This window comes from Stylophora pistillata, chromosome 14 (assembly GCF_964205215.1).
Source record: "Stylophora pistillata chromosome 14, jaStyPist1.2, whole genome shotgun sequence".
Lineage (NCBI taxonomy): Eukaryota > Metazoa > Cnidaria > Anthozoa > Scleractinia > Pocilloporidae > Stylophora > Stylophora pistillata.
The window spans coordinates 5,072,437-5,092,133 of record NC_142532.1 but is presented as its reverse complement, the minus strand read 5'-3'; the positions used below and the strand labels follow the sequence as shown (position 1 = coordinate 5,092,133).

General features: G+C 40.3%; 2 protein-coding genes across 5 annotated transcripts in view; one reads left to right on the top strand and one right to left on the bottom strand.

The window, feature by feature from the left end:
* Positions 1 to 11: 11 nt before the first annotated feature.
* LOC111327578 (leucine-rich repeat-containing protein 57) lies at positions 12 to 5,721 on the top strand. 2 transcript variants are annotated; one of them, XM_022931790.2, is made up of 4 exons: positions 12 to 217; positions 1,862 to 1,997; positions 3,136 to 3,593; positions 4,973 to 5,721. In XM_022931790.2, exons 1-4 carry the CDS (start codon positions 137 to 139, stop codon positions 5,012 to 5,014), a joined length of 717 nt encoding a protein of 238 aa, XP_022787525.1. In that variant the 5' UTR covers positions 12 to 136; the 3' UTR covers positions 5,015 to 5,721. The 2 variants fall into 2 exon arrangements, with proteins under 2 accessions (XP_022787525.1, XP_088600541.1); XM_088744415.1 differs by lacking the exon at positions 1,862 to 1,997.
* LOC111327596 (low-density lipoprotein receptor-related protein 2-like) overlaps positions 5,437 to 19,697 on the bottom strand; it is a 61,543-nt gene continuing 47,282 nt past the window's right edge. For 2 of the 3 annotated variants that reach the window (XM_088744411.1, XM_088744410.1), the window contains exons 44-61: positions 19,173 to 19,640; positions 18,357 to 18,501; positions 18,055 to 18,251; positions 16,659 to 16,802; positions 15,795 to 16,034; positions 15,004 to 15,261; positions 14,410 to 14,604; positions 13,746 to 13,986; positions 12,835 to 13,235; positions 12,022 to 12,144; positions 11,547 to 11,637; positions 10,970 to 11,098; positions 10,193 to 10,297; positions 9,675 to 9,809; positions 9,428 to 9,495; positions 8,667 to 8,754; positions 7,765 to 7,885; positions 5,437 to 6,999 (exon numbers count right to left, since the gene is read on the bottom strand). In XM_088744411.1, the coding sequence (XP_088600537.1) occupies positions 6,751 to 6,999; positions 7,765 to 7,885; positions 8,667 to 8,754; positions 9,428 to 9,495; positions 9,675 to 9,809; positions 10,193 to 10,297; positions 10,970 to 11,098; positions 11,547 to 11,637; positions 12,022 to 12,144; positions 12,835 to 13,235; positions 13,746 to 13,986; positions 14,410 to 14,604; positions 15,004 to 15,261; positions 15,795 to 16,034; positions 16,659 to 16,802; positions 18,055 to 18,251; positions 18,357 to 18,501; positions 19,173 to 19,640 (3,398 nt within the window). In that variant the 3' untranslated portion in view covers positions 5,437 to 6,750. Of the gene's footprint in view, positions 7,000 to 7,764; positions 7,886 to 8,666; positions 8,755 to 9,427; positions 9,496 to 9,674; positions 9,889 to 10,192; positions 10,298 to 10,969; positions 11,099 to 11,546; positions 11,638 to 12,021; positions 12,145 to 12,834; positions 13,236 to 13,745; positions 13,987 to 14,409; positions 14,605 to 15,003; positions 15,262 to 15,794; positions 16,035 to 16,658; positions 16,803 to 18,054; positions 18,252 to 18,356; positions 18,502 to 19,172; positions 19,641 to 19,697 lie in introns of those variants that run through there. The other variant, XM_088744412.1, reaches the window with a different exon arrangement.

Here is a 19,697-nt window from a genome sequence, read left to right as displayed (position 1 = left end):
GGCTACAAAGCTTGTATCAAAATAGACGGAAGGGAGGGTTGCAACAAGACTTGCTTGATATTTTGACTGTGAATAGTCGTTGAAATTTAGCGGATTTGGCGAAGGAGGCGCCCGATGATCGATACATTTATCGAAAATGGGCAATTCGCTGTCTCCACATCTAGAGAGCGCACAGAAGACCGGTGTCTGTTCCCTTTGTGGCAAAGGACTTTCAGAGGTAAAACTCGATCATTTAAAGTTCATGTAAAGGGCTTTTAATAAGCCTTGCGCTTTATTTGGCCTTTTTACGGTTTGTTTGGCTCATGTATTGTTGTCATCAGATAAAATGAACCATTTTTCAAAATTGACCTGTCACGGCACGGTGAATGGCTTGCATCAGTGTCAGTACTGACGAAAGTTGGAGTTCACATTTGAGATCGGTGAACATGATTAGAAGTGTTCGATGCTTGTCATTTGCAGTTTTTAAGTCATCCCTTTTTACAACGTTTTATCTATGGTGAAACAATACTCGCTTTACAGTTCTTGTGATGGTGCAGTTTCCCTACCGCCTGGGGATTTTTAAGAGTATTGACGGTTTCTTTAACTCTGTAACTCCCAGAAGTGATTAACATGTCACTTCTCCTTATAATACCAGTAAATTACTCGGTAGACTAATCTGATCAGAACCCCAGCATGTACACTGATGACCATCAGCTTTATGAGATTAATGAAAATGTGTCTACAGTTAATCATAATCTTTATGCGAATGCCACAAAAGCCTCAGTATGATATGAATCTAATCTACTTAAGGAGAACCTTTCCAAATATCATACTATGCTAATCACTAATTAACAATTATTCACCGAAGGCGAGGTAAATATTGTCGAATAATCCCGAGACGAAGTCAAGGGGATTATTCGACAATATTCACTGAACCTGTGGTGAATATTTGTTTTTAATTAGTATAATTTCAGAGCTGAACAACAGAGAAATTTCTAAACTCATAACATTTTAGTAACACTTATTAACATTTTAGTTTAACATTTTATATAAACCGCGCGGAGCGGTTTATATAGCATCATATAAGGAACCGCTCAACCAATCAGATTGCTGGAAACTCTTTGTTCAGCTCTGAAATTATACTAATAAACAAGTAGGCGATGAGTTTGGCATAAGGGTTCAAGGAACAGACACTGAACACCTGGATAGCTTTAAGTTATTATGTAGCAACTGACATACAAACTGACCTATTGCTTTATATTTTATTTATCTATTTACCTAATTATTATTTGGTATATACTTTAGTTAATTATCTAAATAGTGTATTATCTTAGTGTAAATGTCAAGTTTATTCATTATTATTATTAGTTATCTATTTTTATCTTCAAGACTACTCACCTAGGCTAGTTGTTTCAACTTAAAATTAGTTTAATTTTAGTGTCCCCAATTAGTAGAGGGTTTCTTTTACCCCTGGCTGAGTAGCTTATAGCTTTTTTTGACGCTATAATAAAGTCGTGATAATGATGATGATGATGAAACAGTTAAAGAGAATCTGGAAACTTATCAAGCAGAAGTTCTTGTCTTCATCTAACACCAATTTGTTTTAACTAATTTACAAGGAAATGTGTGGTAGCAAGAGGGGAGAATTCAAAATCTGATCTTGGGAGTTAAGAGGTTTCCAGTGGGAAAGTTTTATAGCAGCTGTCATATTATAATAATCCATTCCTCAGTAACCTTTGTTTCATGTCATCCACATGCAGTGCTTGCAAAAAATTCATATCTTGCTACTACTGCAGTCACTTATGCATATTGCATATTGCATGCCTATACATCATAGACAACAACTACATGTAAATGCAGTTTGTAACTTTGTTTCAAACAGGTTCCTCCCCAGTTGCTGGGGTTAGGGAGTTCTTTGCGAACACTGGACCTTTCCGAGAACAAATTAAAGGTTCTACCTGCAGCATTTGGTGGTTTTACTTCCTTGAAGAGTCTTACATTATCATCAAACAATATTGGTAACTAAATTAGTAGCCTCATGTTCTGTTTATATATAGCCTGGGAACAGGCCTTCATGATTAGTGCAGCAGCACAAAACCTTTTTTATCACCTGTCACTGAGTTTAAGGTCTTGAGATGTTGAGCCAAGCAAGCTTGGCTGGCGAGACATCTGCTAGAGATCGTCATCTGGCACTCATTATCAGTGCCTGAATACTTGCATACCTCTCAAAAGCGAGGGTTGCTCAATGCCTGAAAGTCATTTGCAGGTGAAGTACATTTAACACTCAGGTACTACCGGTAGCTCACAGGCTAGTTTAACCTATATCAAGCAGTCAGTTGTCAAAGTCCCAAAATTTGTTGCCATTTAATCACTATGATTTGCACCTCTTTTAAGCAATCATGATCACACTTTACTAGGTCCCAATGGCCTCTTTTATTGTCCTCCACCTGTATAAAATGGTCATGGAAAGTGGGACCACTGAATTAAAACTAAGAATCTATCTTTCAAGTAGTTTTTAATCCATGTTCCTGTCCCAAAATAAAAGTAAGTAGTATTTTGGAGTGAGATTCTGTACATAAAGTGGTCAATTATAGCATAAAATGGGGTTGTTTACTGTTTTATAATGCCCCTAATCTGTGGAACCTGTATTAGCAGTTACCCCACCATTCCCCGTGGGTGACCAATTGATACAGGTTCAACAGTATACTGTAAAGACCAAGAAGAAAATGTCTGACTTGCTTAATTTTACTTTAATTTATACTCCCTACTAAGTAGAACTGAAAGCAACTTTTTGATGCAGAAAGTCAAATGGGAGTGTAAGGAAATGAGCTTTTTACTCTCAGAGAATTGCAGCATATCTGAACAAGGCCAATTATTTCTGAAGGTTTTTCAAATATTCTCAAGATGTTGGGAACATCTTCAAAATGTGTCCTGTAGAGTTCACACAAATATGTCTGAAAAGCTCTCTCTTCCACAACTGAAGGTTTTGGCCAAATGTTTAGTCATACACAGGACTTTTTGTTTCCGTAAAGATGGCCAAAATTTTCATAAGACGTTTTTGATGTTCCCTAACACACTCTGAAAATACTCCAGAAGTGGCCAGAAGACACTTTTGAAGCTCCACTCTGACTAAGATTCTTTTCATCTGTCTCATAGGGGTTCTACCAGCAGAACTCACTCAGCTTAAGAAGCTAGAAGTATTAATTATCAACAAGAACAGCCTCAAAGCCCTCCCCGCAGGACTCTTCACAAGCTTGAGCCACCTTAAAACTCTTTCACTTGCTTCCAATCAACTTGCAGCATTCCCAGAGGGCCTTGGTACCTCAAGGCATTTGGATGTAGTTGATTTGTCCAATAACAAAATCCGCAGTCTTCCAGAGTCTGTGGGAGATTTACAAATTGTAGAACTAAATATGAATAACAACCAAGTGGCAAAACTTCCAGCCAGTCTAGCAAGATGTCCTAGACTCAAAGTTCTTAGATTAGAAGAAAATTGTTTGGCTTTAGATGCTGTTACTCCTCAACTACTGAAGGAGTCACAAATTTCTCTACTTGCAGTGGATGGTAATTTGTTTGACACAAAACAGTTGCGAGAGACTGATGGCTATGACCAGGTATGTTCAGTAACAGTGAAGTTGCAAGAATCACATATGGTTGAGGATTTGCACGAAGCCTTTACATATACTTGTAATTCCCATTAAGTTCTCCCTGAATGTCCACACATTATCCAGCAAACAGTAAGTGAGAGTGTACACTGTAACAAGACAATTTGGTTTTTTCAACTGATAATATAAATTGGCAACTCTGAAGAGTTTAATAACTGATGTTTTAAGCCTTAGCCTTTTTGTCAGAGCGATAACCAAACAATGAAGGGCTAACACTCACAACGTCAGCTTTTTAACTCTTCACTGTGGCCAAGTTACATTATCAATTCAGTTGATAAAACCAAATTGTCTTGTTATACTCCTCCACCGACACAGCACTACAGTTTCTTTAGAAACTAACCCCTCTAGTAAATGAGAGTAGTCCAACTTACATCTTATCAGGTAAAAGTTGTTACCTTGATCTAACACCAAATTCTCTTAACTAATTTACAAGGAAATGTGTAGCAGCTAGAGGGGAGAATTAGCAATCAGATTTTGGGAGTTGAAGGGTTAGGAGCTTTACTCAAGTTGGGTGATTCTTCTCCAAGCCTCCTAAGTTTATGATAAAAAAAAGTGTTGCTTTTGTCATGGTTTGAGATGAGATACAGTGTAGCCTTGGAGCATTTTCACATATCCATATGTCGATCATGAATTCTATCTGTGGTAGTCATCAAAGGAAAGACCCAAGGGAAAAAAACCCTCCATTGTTTGGTTATTTTGAAAGTGCCCAAAAACTGCTTAAGATTTCTACAGGTTACTTTTGTTTTGATATAAAAATGTGTCCCAGACTCTCTTTTAGAGGTTGGCACCTCATTATTGAGGCATACATGTATGCAAGACTGCATTCATCCTCCTTGTGGAGATCTGTATAAATCTTTATGTGTCAGGAACATAAAAAAAAGTTGTTTTACAGGCAGTCACTTTGTGAGGATAACCAAAAGTGGAGTACACAAGGGAAGAAATGTGGGAGTGCAACAAGGAGAGCAGTGACTCCCTCCCCCCCCCCCCCCACACCCCATTTTTTTCTCACCTGCCCTTTCACTCTTCTCCAATGACTGAGATTCTGTAACAGGCTACCATGAGCTGTTAATCCTCATGATGGAGAAATTAAAAGCAAAAGAATTTTTGAACAAGGCATAGGGTGAGTTGAATGAGGACTTGGCTAGTGCTACTGTAGGGAAGGAGGGTGGGAAATTTGCTGTGGAATTGTGAGAAGAGAGATTTTACATGCAATGGTGTATAAAAGGTCTTGGGAATTTCCCTGGGGACTTCTATGGCCTATACCAACAGCTTTTAGATGAATGAGAATAGTGGCCAAGATGTTGATTAATTTTCATCTTTTTTTTTAGTACATGGCCAGATTCACTGCAACTAAAAAGAAGTTCACCTGATGCTAAGCTGGATGTTGTGGTCTTGGTCCTCGCAAAAACTTGTTTACAGTGGATTCCTGTGTCACCTACATGTATTTGTGAGTGTGACAAGGACAATAAAGGGAGAGAGAGAGAGAGAGGGGGGGGGGAGGGGGTTGACTCCCCTCTTTACATATTGAAGGATTTATTATCCCCTCTAATAACCTAACAGTCAGTCTAAGACACTATTGTAAAGAGCCTCCTCTTGGAGATGCTGTCAGCTGAGCTGCATGCATTATTGAACTTTAATGAGTGGTTAGTGCTTGAAATGTCAGCTTTGAAATGCCTTTTAAAAATCTCTTAAGCTTGTCCTTCTCATCCACACAGCCTATAAATAGGTACAAGGTATGCAATGGAAGACAAGGGTGACTTTGGTTTCAAAACAAAACAGCTAGGCTACTGAAGTCAGTCAACATTGTTTTATATCTCACTGCCCTGTTGAGTTACCTGCACAGTGAACATTTCACCTCATATATACTGTCTTACAACTACAAAAATACAGGATATTTCATAATTTAAACACTGAAGCCATTAAAGATGAGTGCAATAAATACAGATTATATTTTATAATTTTCTGCCAAAAAAATGCAAGGGAAAATTACACCAATTTTAAATATGTCATGATAATATTATATAACTTAGTACTTGTGGTTAAACTTGATAATAAACGCTAATTTCTCTTTGCACAATGAGCAAAGATATTTCTTGGTGAATGCAAATTCAAATTAAAGAATTCACCAAGATTCCTTTAAATTGTAATAACTAATTTTTGACCTTTGGTATCTTTCCTCAACCACTTGGTCAAGGCTTTGTGAACTAAATCTTAAAAAGCTGGCTTATGAATCGAAGAGAGTGCATAAAGCAGCAACAAATTTAACAAAAGCAGTATTTGTTCATTCCACAATACAATCGTTAAAATTACAATAACAATTTCGATTAAAAAATTGTTTTACCAGACCTTATACTTGAAAAACCACTTCTATTAATAGATGAAACTGCTGGTGTAACTAAGAGTTTAAAACTTGAGATGTAATTTGTTCTGAAATATTACAATTTCATTCAGATTTTGACAACTTCAGGTAGACTGGGCACTAAGAACGGCTGGTACAAAAAGCAGGTCACAGGTCACAATTAAAGAGTTATACGCCGGATAGAGTAAAGGCATTGAATTATAGTGTTCCACTTCCGGTCGTCAGAAATGAACATATAATATACATGAACATATAATATACATGAACATATAATATACATGAACATATAATATACATGAACATATAATATACAATTGTGACCTGTGACGTGTGATCTGCTTTTTGTACCTGCCGCACTAAGAAAGTTTGGTTGCATTACATATTAGAAAATATCAAAGCAATCCCAGCAGTACTCGCGAGCATAACGTTTCCTTTACGTTCAGTGAGCATGTGCAAATTGCCAACTTAAAGAACGTAATTTTTGACAACTTCGAATTAATTCAATGAAGATGCGAAGCAAAATGATTTGCCATTCTCATCTCGAAGTGGCCATTAAGGAAACTTTTTTCCTAACTCAACAGAAAAAAAATTCACAGAACCAAAACGAAAGCAATTCTCAGTCCAAAATCTTTTTCCTGTTTTGACATAAGATTTCCAGTTTCTTTTCCATGGTTTGCATTTTCATATTCTTTTCAATTTCATGGGCGTGGTCTTATCAAAGCATCAAGTGGCTTGTTTGTAATTTCATCAACAGTCCGCCTCGGTTTGGTCGCCCGAGGCCTCCCCATTTACACTCTCAGCACTTCCCCAGAATACTGACCCAGGCTTTCGCGACGTATTGTGCGATAACAGCGCTTCGTATACGGGATTTGAAAAGTCCGCTTTACTCCTACGGAATTCCACGTTAGGCAAATTTTTCTCGCGGAACACCTCAGAACCCAAACTCGTCTCAGAGCGGTAGACAGATTCGTACACAGGATTGGAAAAGGTTGTGCCCTGACGAAAAAAAAAAATGATTAAAAGGAAATGAGAAAAATTACATGAGGCAATAGTCCATCCCGCTTGTGTGAACTTAACGACAAGCTACCCTTTTGCCGATGTTGCGTGACAAACGCAATTATCAACTTACAAATACGAAGTAAGCCTAAACTTGCGTGACAACGGCTGCAGGGTAGTAACGGACTGTATCGATCGCAATAGTTTTTCTTTCTTTAAGTTAATCAAAGAACATCAGAGAAACTATACTTTTTTTTCTATTCTTGAGATTTTCCGGTGAAAAAACCCTTGAACGTTCCAAGAAAAACACGAAGCAATAAAACGGTTTCACAAGGGTCAAAAACGGATAACCATCAATTAAAGATAAACTAACTCTCCAGATCGTTCCTTTTACAAAGATAGAATATTCAAACTATATCGGTTTTTCAGCCTGCAGAGCTAGCGTTATTTTAGCCAGCGAGTGTTTACTATTTCCTTGGTGAAAATTATAGCGGCCATCTTTGATTTTTACAGCAGCGAAATGCTGAGTAGAGAAAAATAAATTATACGGGGAGGGGAGGGGGGGGGGACGATGGTCAAGGGGGAGGGGAAGAGAGAGAGAGGGGGTGGAACAATGTATTCTTGGCCTATCCAGCTACCTTCCCCCACCGTCCCCTCTGAGTCAAAATTAACCATGGCCGGCCAGATAAACGATCGCGAACTTGTAACGCGAAATCGCCTTAATGAGACGCCTCTACTGCAGCCTACATATGTTGATCAACTTACTTTATCTTGTCCGTCGTCAACGTCAGGATTAGTGCTGTTCTCGTCATGAAGCATTTCTTCGTACAGGAATGATGGATTCCCTACTTGAACAGCCATGCCGCTGTATTCAGCCTTCTTTGCGCTTCAAATTTAAGTGACAGAAGATTTTATAAGTTGTACTGATAGACCACTCCAAAAGCTGTTAGTTTGTTTGTATGTTCGTTCGGTTTTTGTCTTTATAGGCAGTGTCACATGTATACCCCTTGGGAGGATGAAACATTAGGTCTGAAAAGTTTAGCCGTTGTTTTGACAAAACCGCGTCTTAAACAATCCTAAATTTAGCTGAACCTTTTATCTGAACATTTATATTTGTGAACAGTGTAAAGAGGGTCGAAAGCTAACAGCGGAAGAACATTTATTTAACTGAATGAACCCTCTTCCAAAGAAAGCCCGAGGCCCACTGATTGCGTAAAACCGTGGTTTGAGTTAGACTTCGCGTACATAACCGGCCCCTAGTGTCTTACCATTCAAATGAAAGCTGCGCGGTTCTTTCAGGCAGTGCTGTTTATCACGCTGTGCGAGGTGACTCTGGCTTGGCATTACTACTCCACCCTTTGACCCTTAAAGAGTGACTAGTATCTAAAATTTCCTTACAATACCACACCGGAATCAAACTTTAAGGTCACGAGAATAAAGGAAATGATCACTAACTAAAGAAACTCTTGATTGTCACACAAATTCTCCTTGTCAGCACTTTAGGAAATGTATAGAGAACAGTATGGAAAATATGTATACTGATGGACGATGTAAAGGGTTGACTTTGGGATATAACAATAGTGTGCGACTATCCAATTTAAGGCCACTGAGTTGTACGATTATGACGTGTTGTGCTGTCTTTGTCAACTCTAAATTTCTAAACTTACGCGCCACGGCGAAGGCAGAAGAAGATAGCAAGGACTACAATGAGCACCAAAGAGACCATCACTACCGGGACAATGATCTGTGCAGGCACTGTTAAGAAGATATGAAAGAAGGAAAAAGTCAGAACATCGCTGCATAAAAAACGTTTAAGGCAAAATGGTGCTCACGGGTTACCTAATAAGGAAAATGTTAAATCGAAGAGGCTGTATGGGGTTTAAGAGGGCGGGGGGGGGGGGGAAGGGAGGGAGGGGAAGCAGTTAAGGCAAGTGGCCTATCCAGTCGGAGGTTATCCTATTTCCTTGTAGCATGAAGCGACTTGGAGCATTACTAATCCACCCTTCTCTTCCCCCCTCGGACGCTATTCTATCGTAGGTTATCCCCAGGGATTATATCAGCTTTCCTTGAGAGTTCGCTAGTACACGAATAAACATATGGTTTCTGTGAGTTTTAGAAACGTAACAAACCACAACAAATGAATAAAGGCTGAAAGTTTCTAAAGACACTGTGGAGCTGCGTCGGTGGGGGTAATAAGGTGATTTGGTTATATCAACTAAGTTGAAATTGAAAATTGGCCACCGTAAAGAGTTAAAAAGCTTGACTTAACTCATTACGGTGGCCAATTTACAATTTTAACTTAGTTGATATAACCAAACCACAACAAAGTTTATTTTTCACAACAAAACTTAGATTGTTAGTTTAAAACACTTTCAGTATTCTCGTTGAAAAAAAAATAACAAAAACGAAAAACAAATTGACAACTCACCAACATTTTCAACTCGCCCCAGTACTTTTGGCTTCCCGCAAGATTTCGCCAAGATTCCATTCGCACATCTAGAATTAAAAAATAACAGAAATTTTAAAAATGATACAATAGATTGGCGATTATACGACCAGAGCACCGCGACAACACCATACTTCAATTTAATTAAAACTACTAGTTTCTTTTGAAGCACATCAAGTGAAAACAAACTTTGTTTCATATCTAAACAATCGACATTAACGTAACTTACCGGCACATCGCTTCGTTGGTGCTATTATTGACAACACACTCTAGATCACCACACAATTTTTTGTCGTCATTCCCCTCAACGCATGGGTCTACCGCGCAAATTTTGTTTCCAACGTAACGATACCCCTCCCGGCATCTGCAGAAAACAGAACCAACCACCAACCTTAGGCCAAATTTTAGGTAATTACCTAAACTCTTGTAACTACTAAGAGGTTCTGAAAAAAAAAAAAAAACTCCTTTCAAAAGCCACTTGGCACTGTCTAATATGCTCTAGGTTCTAACTTTCAAGTTCAGGAAAAAAATTTAGTCTTTGCAACCACTGAAATGAAAGATTCAAAGATTCTGAAAGTGTTTCAATGTGGAACTGTTTATCAATCCGAGCAAGATGGTTCTATCTGTAAAGCCTGTGGGTGAACCTCCAATGTGCCATCGTTTGAATCTACGTGCGGCAATGTAATATCCTCTTGTTATTATTTAAAAAAGATGCCGTGTTAAATTTGGACAAGTAGCTGTTCTTACCTGCAAGCAAAATGCCCGTCTTCTACTATACAGGTTCCACCGTGACTACAGCTAAACAGAGCACACGTGACCTCACATAACTCGCCCATTGTTCGAGGTAAGCATCTGGCAAGAGAAATAATTAACTCAACAAATATACGGCGGTTTCACGTAGCAAATCTACCTTGCAACGCTGCTGCACTTTTAAGTGGAATTCACTATGGTTGCCACAAACTTGAAATACTTGGAATACTTTAAAATAAAATAACTAGGACCTGCTTTTGCACTCATTCTGGATATAATGAGAGAATTCACGACAGTAACGTTAAAATACAGTTATAACAAGAGCCTATCAATACAACCCTCTATACCCCATGCTTGGCTTTAGGGTCAACCCTTTCCCAAGTAGATCTATAAATAGAAAGGCTCCCATGGGAATTTTTTAGTTCTAAGACCAAATCAAAAAAGGGGCTATGACTATCTTGTTTTACTTCAAACGTCCGCTCAAATGTATTGCGCTGCAAAATTGGTTGCTGCGATTCTCGGTTGATTCAACAGAAATAAGACACTTTTCACGAGAAAATGCCGCTCTAAAAAGTAGATCTACTTAATGAGGAGTTGACCCAAGGAATCAGTGTAGAGATAAAGGCTGGCGTTGAAGGGCTCTTGGTTATCATGCAACAAGCGAAAAGTAACGCTATGCTAATGCACGTGCGCAAGTGTCAGTTCGACAACGTCAACGCCTCTTATCTAGATAACGAAACAAAAAGGAAAATATTTTTAAAACACACAACGTACTTGCATATTGGTTTCCCTTCGTCAATGACGCAAATCCCTCCGTTAAGACACTTCAGTGTACATAACTGTGGGGCCATGGTGGGTGTTAAACTTATCTCGCAGCGTGATCCAGTCGAGCCGGTTGGACATCTGGAGAAGAGAAGGTAAACAAACAGGCGGAAATGCAAAAAATAATAAAAAACATAGAGAGTTGAAATAGAGAAGAAAAAAATATTTCCGTCTAAATTTGCTCCGAAGTCTCTAATCTGTCGACTTCTGTGCGACAGTCTTTTCAGCGGTATTAATTCTTGATGCTTATAGTCTAATGTTAAGACCGATGAACAGTTGCAAAAAATTGCCATGTAATATTACAGAAAATGTCCTTCTCAATTTTTTCCCGAGAGAAGTTGACGAGTGCGTCGTTTTGGCAGGAAAAATTGTGGTAGCCACGTTGATAGTCACCATTTTACGACGAGTTTTTTCCTAGCGGCCAAAAATATTTTATATCTGGAGACCTCTTCTGTGATTTAGGTCGCAGAATAGAGACTCAAGCAGCTGTAGAGATAGAGAAGGTTCAGCAGCTGTAATGAAAACTCACTGGCAAGTGGCATTATTCCTTATATTAACACAAGTTCCTTTTCCACACAATCCGAGCCAACAGACTGGGGGAGGACGGGGTGGTTTAATTCCTACAAAGAGAGGTAAGAAATGCCTACTTCAGTAAAAAGGAGAAAGAAGATGTAAAAGAACAGAGATAGGGAGGAAATGCAGAAAGGATAATGCGTATGAGGGATTTCAAACTACAACGTCGAGGGAAACATGGATTAAAAGATGAATTTTCATATTTTTGAAGAATTTCGAGAAAAGCTGAATATGTTAACTGTCTCATGAAGCGCCAGACCTCAACTTCAGCATAAAGAGATAACGAGGAAATACTCGAGGTAGTTTGTTAAAACTTCTCGTTAAAATAAAAGGTACTTAACTGCAGGTGTTGGAGTTTGGCATTCACGTTGTTGGACAAATTGGACCGATGTGAGAAAAATGTGCAATGGGAAACAACAACAGACGCATACCTGTCTGACAATCACCAGATTTTCCTGGGTCCCCTGTGGGGCACACGCAAACAGGTTTCTGACGACTGGACAGGCAAAGGTGAGAGCACTTGTTCTTTCCGACTGCACAGTTGTTAACGAAGTCTACGAATAAAATCATTTAGTAATTAGAAAGGCTGATGTAATTAATTTGGCTTTGGATCTATGAAACTAAATCCAAAGCACGCCATATCATGAATCACGTAAAGCGCGCGCTCTGATTGATCAATTCAGTGTTTACTAATTGCCCATGGGTGTACGCTGCCGACGTGAGCAAATGTTTCCAAGTAAGCAAATGTTTCGCGAGAAATTTTTTTTTTTTTGGGGGGGGGGGGGGGGGGTTGCTATAAAACAAATGGTAAACACCACAGCGTACACTGTTGAGTTATGGATGCAGTTGGGAGGTTTGCAAAGTACTCAAGAAGCTAAAGTCACTCGAGGCGATACGCTTCTTTCGTGCTAAGCAACCTTCCGCGTACATCCCTAACTCAATAGTGTACGCTGTGGTGTTTACCATTTGTTAACTTAATATTTCAAAAACAAAATTTAAATATTGCATTGCATGAACTACAAAAGGACAGGAAACGTACCGAAACAATTCCGACTCAAACGGAGAACATTCTTAAGTCACACGATCCCAAAAGATTCCACCAGAAGCTTTCTTTTCACCATCATCTTTTCCTTTTTTGTCGTTAGCCCACGCGACGTCCATTGTTTAGTAACGTGTACTTAATGACAGCAAAGAGTATACTTAAAAGAATCAATTAAGAACTTAAGCAACGAAAATTTGCCAACCTCTTGGTACATGTTGTTGCTGTTTTTGCAACACCACCAATCCAACTGGACGCTTGAGCCCGTGCACCAAAACTGTCAGCGGACCTTGGCCAAACTTGTTCAACTTGTACAGTTTACCGGCTTGCACCGTGACGTATACAAAATTCTCGTGTAACGCAATCGTGACGGGTATATCACTGCTTGTAAACCTTCTCACAAGTTTCCTGTCAAGTCCGTCTAAGTTAACAGATTCAACACGCCTTGTTTTTGAGTCACACCAGTAGATTCGTTTTGCAGGAACGTCAAGGGCCAACCCGACTGGCCATTTGATTCTGTCTTGTACAAGAACTATGCGATTCCCTCCTTCCATGAGCGCTGTGTAAATGGCTGGCTTATAACCCAATTCGGACCAATACATCCGCCTACAATTAAAAAATAACAGTTGAAGGGCTTGAGACAGCTAGAGCAATTCAACCCGCCCTTAAAACACAACGGTAAAAAACATTAGTACTAGATATTTTGACCAGTTACTTCCAATTACTTCAGTTTACTCCAGACATCGGACTACAAGTAATGTACATGTGTCTATGGTTTATGGTGAATTCGCCCCACTGCAAGTTCGCCCCTCCTACCTTTGCGAATTCGCCTCTAACGAGCAAGTTATTTTGACCAGTTTCTACACATTACTTCGAATTACTCCAGACACTGGATTTCTAGTTTATAGTGAGTTCGTTCCATTGCAAGTTCAACCCCAACTTTAACCAGGTCGCCCCCAAAATTTCGACTCGTTTCCCTACAATAGAACGTACTCATTTCCTGTCAATGTCATGGTATATTTGCGACCAACATGCAACTTTCACAGCGAGACCATAACAAAACTCGATTGACATGCAAATTCCTAGCCGTGTTAACAAAACACGACTGATACTAACCCAGCAGGCGGATCAAGAACAAGGGCATGTGGCATGTTCATGCGTCCTGAGAACAAAGTGTATCTGTAGTAACCATCCTTTGATGCCACTTCTATGACGCGTTTTTTAGTGTCAGTCCAATAGATATTCCCACTTAACCAGTCCACGGCTAAACCTTCCGCCCTTCCCACTGGAACGTAAAGATCCTGTATTTCCTGCTTTGTTTTACGCGGGACGGCGCGGGCTGTACGATGATTTAATTCTTCCCCGCATGAAAGGAAAAAAATAAATAATAATAATAAAAAAGAAAAACCAGAAGGAATTATTACAAAAAAAGGCTCCCACGATAATAAACAGTATAAGAATCTTGCTTGAGCGAAAAGAAAAACTCCTGTTGTTTGATTTTTTACATCTCTTCATTTTGCTTGAATTTCCCGCATTTTAGAATGTCGTGGTGGTTGCGTGTGGAAACATGGACGTTTTCATCGCTCGACAACTAATTTTCTGCGCCTTAAGGAATATGTTATCCTTGGAGAAGGGGCTCTGCTTGAAAACTTTGGAAGCACGAGCTCCGCTATAAAATCCGTTTTCAAAGGCAATTGGGTTTGTCAAGACCAACTGAAAACCGCACCGGGCTGAGAGCTAAACGTCATTACTTGCAATAAGCTTAGAAAAGATGGAGCACCTGGTACTCTAGCCCGTTTGATTGTGCCCTTTCTCAAGTCGGTCCAATACACCAGCCGTTCCTTCCACCACACAGCCATAGCTCCTACGGAACCCTGGCTGAAAGCTATTGTTCCGTAAGGACCCATGTTAGTGTCTTCAAGCCCCATATGCCGGATATCTCCACCAGATGGGAAAAGAAGAGACGGAGGTTTCCCTGCAAGATAAGGAGGAGATTGTGCCGTTGAACCTTACATTGAAAAATGGAAGTGACCAGGAAGGCGATTCATGTGATCCTCTCCATGATAAGAAACTCGATAACATGATGTAATAATTCAACCTGGCATTCTTGCGAAAGTTAAACGAAAGTTAAATCGAACATTTTTTCGATCGCGCCGATCCAGGTACTTAAAGCGAAAGTAAGTTACCTTACAAAAATGCCACCCCGTAACTAAGCTTTACTAGGAGCTTGTCAAAAAAAAAAAAAATCCTGTCCATTGCTTGAAAAACCTTATCCTTTATTCCTATACCTCTTGCAAGTATCAACAGAAGATAGGTTTCAAACTTCCGTTCTTTATCCAAAAATTAAACACAGTCTACATATGAACTAACTCACCTGTAGCTTTACATTCCTTTCCGTCCACACCATCACTGACATAGCCCTGATCGCACTGACACTTGTAACTTCCTCGCGTGTTCAAACACTGTTGGCTGCAAGCGCCGAATGTCTGACACTCGTCCATATCCACACACTTCCTTGTGTCCATGGACAGTTCAAAACCGTGCCAGCAGAAACACACCACCCCTCCATCAACCAAGGTACAATTCTGTTCACAGCCGCCGTTGGTGTCCCCACACGATTTGTGTCTTCCACCTGGAGATGAAGGATGCCGATAAAGGCTGTGTCAATGAGTGGCTCAGAAAGCTGGGTTACCCCAAGGGAACAAGAATACATGAAAAATGCTTGACCCCGAGAAGTTGAGGTCCTCTCGGTAAACGACGTATTCACATCCAAGAAACTTAAAATCAACGTTACAAACTTAGCGGTCAAAGTCTCCCCAAGTGCAAGTGATCTTACAAAAGCTAAATACAACCAAACAAGCCATTAAAACAACGCGTTTGAAAACCGCACAACATTCTTGAATACGCTCAAAACAAAATGATAAACCAGAGGAAAACCCGTAATCAAATAAGCTTTGTGATCGAAAAGTTTCGAGTTCTCTGTTAACCTACTTTTGGTTTCATTAACCGATTCATATTAACGCCACATTTTGCCCTGTATATTTTGCGTAACAGCGGTTTTTTCTTTAGTTGTCCCTCGAACTTTTTCACGGCAAATTGGCGCGCTGCCGGCCACTAGTAATCCCCTTGGGCGTGCCCGCCATATGAACGCTGAACCATACTTACCACAATATTTCTCGTCCGACGCATCACCACAGTCATCTTTACTATCACACACAAATCCATTAGGAATACACTTCCGGTTAGCGCATTTGAACTGGGTGGAGTTACACCCAACCGTGACCGCTGTGCACGATCGTTCATCAGATCCGTCACGACACTGAGTCAGGCCATCACAAACTTGCCATTTAGAAATGCAGACGTTGTTTTCGCAGCGAAACTGTGTGTGCAGACAACTGTGAGCAACTGTAAGGCAACGTGGAGAAATAATTCTTAATTTAACGTAATAAAAATAATGACAATGGATGGAAATTGCGTAGGCTTTGGTAATGGCAGTGGCAATGGCTATAACAGTGGTAAGAGTGATAGTGATGGAAATGACAGTGGCAATGGTAATGATAACGGTAACGAATACAACAATAGTACGAGTAATACCGATGGTAATAATAATGGTATTTGCAATAGCTCTGTAATGATAATGTCAATGATTATGGCGAGGGCAGTGATAACAGCAGTGGCAATGGCAATTACGGTGATGGCAATGATAATAGCTTTGGCAATGGCGATTGCATTAGCAATGGGAAATGACAAGGATAAGGGCAAGGGCAAGGGTTATGATGATGGTACTAGCAATAGTAGTGGCAAAAAAGTGACAAAGGCACTGCCAAAGGAAAAGGCGATAGCAGAGGAAAAAGCAATGGTAATGGTAATAATAGCAGTGGAAATAGCAATAGCAGTGGTGGTGGCGATGGCGGCCACGGCAATAGTTGTTAATGTTCAAGGACCCATACCTGAGCACATATTTGCACCACGCGGAAGTTATTGTTCAAATACACAGAGGCAAATTGTCTACAAACAACCAACACTTACGACAGAGCTGCTCTGCCTCGTCACTCCCATCTCCACAGTCATCCTCGCCGTCACAAACCCACGTCTTGTGCACGCATACCATGTTATCACAGGTAAACGTTTGCATAGGGCAATGTCGACCACCTGGGTAACGCGCTGGGCAACCTGTACAGGAAATATAATGAATATCCTTAGGTTAAACATTTCAATTAGTGTTTACGTGTAGCGTTTCTTATAAATACATTTTAGAACTAGAAGTCTTCAAAGCGTGGCCAATTTGAAATTATGATCCCATTTCACAAAGTGATGGCCTGTACAATTTACATGAGACAACTATGGTTCGTACAACTTAGACAAACAAAATTCAAGGACTTTTCAAGGACTTTTCAAGGACAAAAAATGGTTTTCAAGGACTAAGTCTAAACCATTTACGGTTTTCAAGGACTAAATCTAAACCATTTACGATTGAATACACATTTGCCCATCGCTCAATTAAATTGAAAACAAAGGGAAATGAAAAATTCATTGACCAAAACGTAGCCAAACCACTACATGTTTACGTTGCCCCTTAAAACAAAAGCATATGGCGGACTACCCCACATCGGAGGACTTGCGCATGAAATTGAGGCACAGATCCAACTTTGCTTCATGTACCACTCACGTTTTATACCTACCATTTTCGCTTTTTGGTAGTTACTAGTGGACAAATTTTCCATAGCAAAATCGTTTAATTTATCAGAAAAGCGATAAGGCGCACAGAAGTTGCTAAATTTCAAGGACTTTTCATGAAGAAATCAAGTACTTTTCAAGGACTTAACCAAATTCGAGGACTTTTCAAGACGACCGTTAAAATTCAAGACCTTTTCAAGATTGTACGAACCATGGATCACGTTCAGTGTGCTGTTTTCGCGAGATTACACATTAACTCTCACAGTGGTTTTTGCTGCCCAGTAGTATAAGGTAAAGTTTGTTTACGAGTCATGTATCTAATCAGACCGGCGCTTAAGTCCGGTTTCTGTAGCATGAAGCGACTAGGAGTATTTCTTCTCCCCCATCGATGAGATGCTAGTTCACCACATGGCAACCCCCCAGCATTAAATCCGCCTGTACCCATTTAAACAACTGGATAAAGACAGGTACTGAGAGAGTAAGGTGTCTTGCCCAAGAACACAACACAATGTCCCCGGCCAGGGCTCGAACCCAGACCACTCGATCCGGAGTCGAGCACACAAACCATGAGGCCACCGCGCCTCCCACTCAGGAGTACAAATGGATAAAATTAGACTGTCAGTAAAACGGAATACTGGGGCAAGTAGCGCGATTGATCAGAAGGCCATCCCCAAAGAAAAGCAATCCTCCTTGTGACATCATAGTCACGACCCGGCAGCTACAATAAGCACGCTTGACGACACGTTACCCCGTTCATCTGATGCATCATCGCAGTCCCTCTGACCATCACACTTCCACTCTTTCATAATACAATCACCATTGCTACAGGAGAGTTGGCCGCCTCGGCACGATCTTCCAGAACAGTCACGCTCGTCTGACGCATCGTTACAGTCATCCTCACCATCACAGACCCAGTCATTGTTGATGCAACGCCCGGAGTTACACCTGAATCAGGAGAAAGAAACTATGGACTCGTTGCGCATCATAGCAGAGGAAAAATATCAAACGAACTCAGCAACGACGCGTTGAGTACTATCAGTTAACGGTTACCTGAACTCCGTGTTTGAACAAGTACGCGTGGGGCAGTTTTCTTCATCAGCTCCGTCGTTGCAGTCCTTTTCACCATCACATCTCCAGTCATAGGAAATACAGTGTTTATTGCGGCACTGGAAAGAGCCAGCCTCGCAGTAATGTCCTTAGTAACACAGTATAAGACAAAAACTTAGTTCCTCGCGAAAGAGACAGAGATTGATGGGAGTAAAAACAACGAAAAGCTTATCAACTAGCACATGTTATTTTACACAATATCAGCCTGCAGAGAAGGCGTGATTTTGGCAAGCGAGTGCTCGGCATTTTCTTGATGAAAATTGTAGGTGCCAGTTTTGATTTTTTACCAGTGGAAGGCGGGGAAGAGAAATAAATTTGTACCAAGGAGGTGGGCAATAGTCAAAAAAGGTGAGGGAAGAGGGCTGGGGAAGAAAAAGAAAAAGATCCTTACATTAAGAGTTCAAGGCTGATACAATTAATCAAAAAGATAACCTAGAGCAAAACTCAACGGACCTGTTAGGTATTTGATACCACGATGAAAAAGTTCAGTTATCAATGGTGTCCTAAGAAGCACATGATATGATACAGAGAACAGGATCCTTTTAAAAGAGTTCAAGATTTATGCACAAAAATGAACTTATAATTCCGCGGACCCCTAACTGAAAACTGAAAGTATTGAGAAAGCAGAGCTTATTAACCAGAAAAATGTACGAGGAGTAAGTACCTCCCACAAATGAACTTATCGTTTCGCGGACCCTTACTTATAAATATTGAGAAAGAAGAGCTTGTAAACCAGAATTATTTACGAGAAGTATGTACCCTCACAAACATCTATGGATTCGTCCGAACCATCGCTGCAATCGGCATCTCCGTCACAAGTCCACAGCTTCGGGATACATTTACGAGACGCGTTACACTGAAAACGTGACAAAGGATCGCAAGTATGATTGTAGCAAATCTCTTGAGACTCATCACTTTCGTCGCCACAATCATTGTCACCATCACAGAGCCACTGGCGGCTAATACAGCGACCGCTGGGACAGGTATGGCGGTCGCCAGCACAAGTGGTTGATTTGCAGTGCGCCTCGTCAGAATTATCACCGCAGTCATTGTGATTGTCACAAACTTGTGTTAGGAATACACATTTATTGTTTGCGCATCTAAACTGGAAAGGGAGACACTGTCGTACTGCACATGATTCTTCATCAGCACCGTTTAGGCAATCCTTGTGACCATCGCAGAGGGCAATGACTGAAACACAGGTCGCGTTATCACATTGAAACATCCCTAGGACAAATACGAAGAAAGCTTAGGATTAGACAGAAAGAGTTCAATTGTATGGAA